Below are 5000 nucleotides of genomic sequence, written 5' to 3'. Positions count from 1 at the left end.
GGTAGCTATGTACAGTTAAGGTAGCTATGTACAGTTAAGGTGGCTATGTACAGTTAAGGTAGCTATGTACAGTTAAGGTAGCTATGTACAGTTAAGGTAGATATGTACACTTAAGGTAGCTACGTACAGTTAAGGTAGCTATGTACAGTTAAGGTAGCTATGTACAGTTAAGGTAGATATGTACACTTAAGGTAGCTACGTACAGTTAAGGTAGCTATGTACAGTTAAGGTGGCTATGTACAGTTAAGGTAGCTATGTACAGTTAAGGTAGCTATGTACAGTTAAGGTAGATATGTACACTTAAGGTAGCTACGTACAGTTAAGGTAGCTATGTACAGTTAAGGTAGCTATGTACAGTTAAGGTAGATATGTACACTTAAGGTAGCTACGTACAGTTAAGGTAGCTATGTACAGTTAAGGTGGCTATGTACAGTTAAGGTAGCTATGTACAGTTAAGGTAGCTATGTACAGTTAAGGTAGATATGTACACTTAAGGTAGCTACGTACAGTTAAGGTGGCTATGTACAGTTAAGGTAGCTATGTACAGTTAAGGTAGCTATGTACAGTTAAGGTGGCTATGTACAGTTAAGGTAGCTATGTACAGTTAAGGTAGCTATGTACAGTTAAGGTGGCTATGTACAGTTAAGGTAGCTATGTACAGTATGGTATATAGATGTATAAATAGTGATTATATCACTGTCAAAAATGTCCTGGGTTAATGTGGTGTTGTGTGGGGGTCAGATGGGCTATGTGAGGGAGTATCTCCTGGGTTAATGTGGTGTTGTGTGGGGGTCAGATGGGCTACGTGAGGGAGTATCTCCTGGGTTAATGTGGTGTTGTGTGGGGGTCAGATGGGCTACGTGAGGGAGTATCTCCTGGGTTAATGTGGTGTTGTGTGGGGGTCAGATGGGCTACGTGAGGGAGTATCTCCTGGGTTAATGTGGTGTTGTGTGGGGGTCAGATGGGCTATGTGAGGGAGTATCTCCTGGGTTAATGTGGTGTTGTGTGGGGGTCAGATGGGCTACGTGAGGGAGTATCTCCTGGGTTAATGTGGTGCTGTGTGGGGGTCAGATGGGCTACGTGAGGGAGTATCTCCTGGGTTAATGTGGTGTTGTGTGGGGGTCAGATGGGCTACGTGAGGGAGTATCTCCTGGGTTAATGTGGTGTTGTGTGGGGGTCAGATGGGCTACGTGAGGGAGTATCTCCTGGGTTAATGTGGTGTTGTGTGGGGGTCAGATGGGCTACGTGAGGGAGTATCTCCTGGGTTAATGTGGTGTTGTGTGGGTGTCAGATGGGCTACGTGAGGGAGTATATCCTATGGGCGGCCCAGACCTCTCAGCTGCTGGCCCACCAGTTCATCTGGAACATGATGACCAACATCTACCTGGATGAGGAGGCGCACCACAAAGACCGTGAGTCACACACACACACACTCGCATGCACACACAAACATGCGTACACGCACTCACGCATGCACGCGCAGACACACATTCACGTGCACACACATACACATACACACACACCTAAACACACACACACACACACACACACACTCTCTCTCTCTCTCTCAGACACTGTCATACACAGTCCACACATTGTCTCTGAGTGACTCTCTGTAGCTGACATCGTTGTCTTCGAGTGACTGTGTGGTGTGTGTGTGAATGACTGTGTGTTGTGTGTCTGAGTGACTGTGTGGTGTGTTGTGTGTGTGTGAGTGACTGTGTGTTGTGTGTGTGTGAGTGACTGTGTGTTGTGTGTGTCTGAGTGACTGCGTGTTGTGTGGTGTGTGTCTGAGTGACTGTGTGTTGTGTGGTGTGTGACTGCGTGTTGTGTGGTGTGTGTCTGAGTGACTGTGTGGTGTGTGTCTGAGTGACTGTGTGTTGTGTGTCTGAGTGACTGTGTGTTGTGTGTCTGAGTGACTGTGTGGTGTGTGACTGCGTGTTGTGTGGTGTGTGTCTGAGTGACTGTGTGTTGTGTGTCTGAGTGACTGTGTGTTGTGTGTCTGTGTGACTGTGTGTCTGAGTGACTGTGTGGTGTGTGTCTGAGTGACTGTGTGTCTGAGTGACTGTGTGGTGTGTGTCTGAGTGACTGTGTGTTGTGTGTCTGAGTGACTGTGTGTCTGAGTGACTGTGTGTCCGAGTGACAGTGTGTTGTGTGTCTGTAGCCGACATCGGGGACCTGCTGGAACAGATGGTGGAGGAGATCACTGGGTCTCTGTCAGGTCCGGCTAAAGACTTCTACCAGAGAGAGTTTGACTTCTTCGGGAAGATCACCAACGTGTCCGCCATCATTAAGTAAGGGCAAAGTGAACACCGCCCGTTTCTGCCTTTAGTCGACTGGTTTGTCGTCATTTTGTCGTTCTCATAACTGTCATAACTAACATAATTCATGTCAACGACGACAAAGCAGTTACCTAAATCAGGAACATTAGATTCGAATGATTTGCTCCTGTATTTGCGCCACGATTTGGTGCCCTAGGAATTTTTTGCATGGTGCCCTAGTCCTTTTTAGCATGGCTATCTAGTGATACCTTCTATCTAGTGATACTTCTAATGGTGTTTTAGCATGGTCATCTAGTGATACTAATGGTGGTTTAGCATGGCTATCTAGTGATACTAATGGTGTTTTAGCATGGCCATCTAGTGATACTAATGGTGTTTTAGCATGGTCATCTAGTGATACTAATGGTGTTTTAGCATGGCCATCTAGTGATACTAATGGTGTTTTAGCATGGTCATCTAGTGATACTTCTAATGGTGTTTTAGCATGGTCATCTAGTGATACTTCTAATAGTGTTTTAGCATGGCCATCTAGTGATACTTCTAATAGTGTTTTAGCATGGTCATCTAGTGATACTAATGGTGTTTTAGCATGGCCATCTAGTGATACTTCTAATGGTGTTTTAGCATGGTCATCTAGTGATACTAATGGTGTTTTAGCATGGCCATCTAGTGATACTAATGGTGTTTTAGCATGGCCATCTAGTGAAACTAATGGTGGTTTAGCATGGTCATCTAGTGATACTTCTAATGGTGTTTTTCAGGCCCACCCCCAAGGGAGACGAGAGGAAGAGAGCGTGTCTTAAGGCCCTGTCGGATATCAAAGTCCAGCCAGGTAACAATAACTTCCTTATTTGTTATGTACGTAATTGTTATGTAAATGTGACAGCAGCTAGAGAAAGCAGGAAAAAGTCAGCAACCAATCAAAATGTTCAGACTTTATTCAGAAAAATGGAAGTAAATTTCAACGTTGTTGAAAATCAATGACACACTCGCTAGTCAAGCCAAAACATTGTAATGCAATGGATTTGGTGAGTAGTGTGGATTTGGTGATTTAGTGAGTATTACTCACAGAATCCATTGCATTGCAACATTTTGGCTTGACTAGTGAGGCGTGTCATTGATTTTGTAAGTGTGTCTGTGTGAGTGAGTAAAACATTGTTCTCTGTCTCCCACTTGTGGCCATTCTAGGCTGCTACCTGCCCAGTAACCCAGAGGCCATAGTACTGGACATAGACTACAAATCTGGAACACCCATGCAAAGGTATTGATTTATTGGCTCAAAAACTCCACGTGGATAACCTCTGCATCAACACGTTTCCAAATGGCCAGGGTCCACATTGAGCCATGTGTTCAGACAGCATGGATGCAGAGAGATAAAGTCCCCCCTAGCAGTTTATTTATTGTCTGTACACCATTGATATCTTCTTTTTTTTTTTAAATAATCTGTTTATTGAAATTTTCCACGTACAACAAATATACAATACAATAACATTTTTGGTAAATACAAGTGACATGGTAATAGTGCAAGTTTAAGCCCAGTTTACGCTCCTGCGTAAAATCGACGGCGTAGGCTACGGCGTAGCTTGCGTAGGCCCGCGTAGCCTTGCGTAGCCTACGGAGAGGGTTGACGCGCACATCTCCAAAAATGTAAGTACGCGTCAGTTTCTACGCAACCGTAAGATCTGTGATTGGTCCGCTTGGTAGCACATGATTCCGACAAGATTCCGACTCTCTCGTCGGCCAAAATGCGGAAGCCATGACAGAAATGTCATTTACTTTTTCTGTAATTACTTATTAATAAAGATTTGAAAAATTATGATAACCATCGTATTATCTTAGTTTAATGTCATTTCAATGCATCATAGAACTTGTATAACAAGCATAACAAACAAAAAACGCTATTATGCTGCTTTGAGTAGAGCGCCCTATGAAAGCGTCAGGCACAGCCTTCCTATAAGGAGCGCGATTCACATTTACGAGATGTACAATCCTGTTTATTTAGAAATAAATGATTAGTTACAGGGAGCCCCATGGCTGTTCGTTGGGTTTAAATTATATTTATGATAGACATATTTAATGTTAAGTTATCTATAAGAACTGTGATTGGTCCGCTTGGTAGCGTCACATTCCGACTCTCTCGTAAATGCGGAAGTCATGACAGAAATGTCATTTACTTTTTCTGTAATTACTTATTAATAAAGATTTGAAAATGTATGATAACCATCTTATTATCTTAGTTTACTGTCATTTCAATGCATTATAGACATTTTCTTTACAACAAGCATAACAAAAATACGTTTTTTGATCACTATGGCATCGCCCTACCACCTTCATAGCCGGTGTTATTCACGGACAAACACGGTGCCCGGAGGCACCCTTTGCGGGTTAATAACTGTGGTTTACCGTGGGTTAGGATAACAATTCCAACGTGTCCGGATAGGGGAGAGGACAGGGAATCTGAAACCATTTGAATGGTGTCGATACGACACTCCTATCACGATCGACACAGCTAGGAGCGAATTCCCAGGAAGAACTTGTCTCTCCCCCCGCTGTCAACGGGAGTTTCATCCACCAGGAAGCGGTGGTGCGCGCAGCAGCGCGGGGGGGGGGGGGGGCCCGTCACTTACGGACGAATATCTCCGCGTCACAATGGGTTAGAATTCCAAACTAAAATTCTCCATGACCAGAATAGCATGCTGAACACACTGAACTTTGAAT

At 44.0% G+C, this 5000-nt stretch overlaps 1 protein-coding gene across 2 annotated transcripts in view; it reads left to right on the top strand.

Annotated features, from left to right (window-relative positions):
- The window catches only part of pi4kaa (phosphatidylinositol 4-kinase, catalytic, alpha a), a gene marked incomplete at its 5' end in the record, with an annotated part of 53876 nt that overhangs the window by 38094 nt on the left and 10782 nt on the right, over window positions 1–5000 (top strand). For both annotated transcript variants that reach the window (XM_080528444.1, XM_080528443.1), the window contains 4 exons: window positions 1292–1412; window positions 2165–2294; window positions 3044–3114; window positions 3471–3543. In XM_080528444.1, the coding sequence (XP_080384570.1) occupies window positions 1292–1412; window positions 2165–2294; window positions 3044–3114; window positions 3471–3543 (395 nt within the window). The remainder of the gene's footprint in view (window positions 1–1291; window positions 1413–2164; window positions 2295–3043; window positions 3115–3470; window positions 3544–5000) is intronic.

The sequence above is a fragment of the Nansenia antarctica genome (genome assembly GCF_963989245.1).
Source record: "Nansenia antarctica genome assembly, chromosome: 4".
NCBI classification, from domain to species: domain Eukaryota; kingdom Metazoa; phylum Chordata; class Actinopteri; order Argentiniformes; family Microstomatidae; genus Nansenia; species Nansenia antarctica.
Note: the sequence above shows the minus strand (reverse complement) of the source record. Positions and strands in the feature narration are given on the sequence as shown.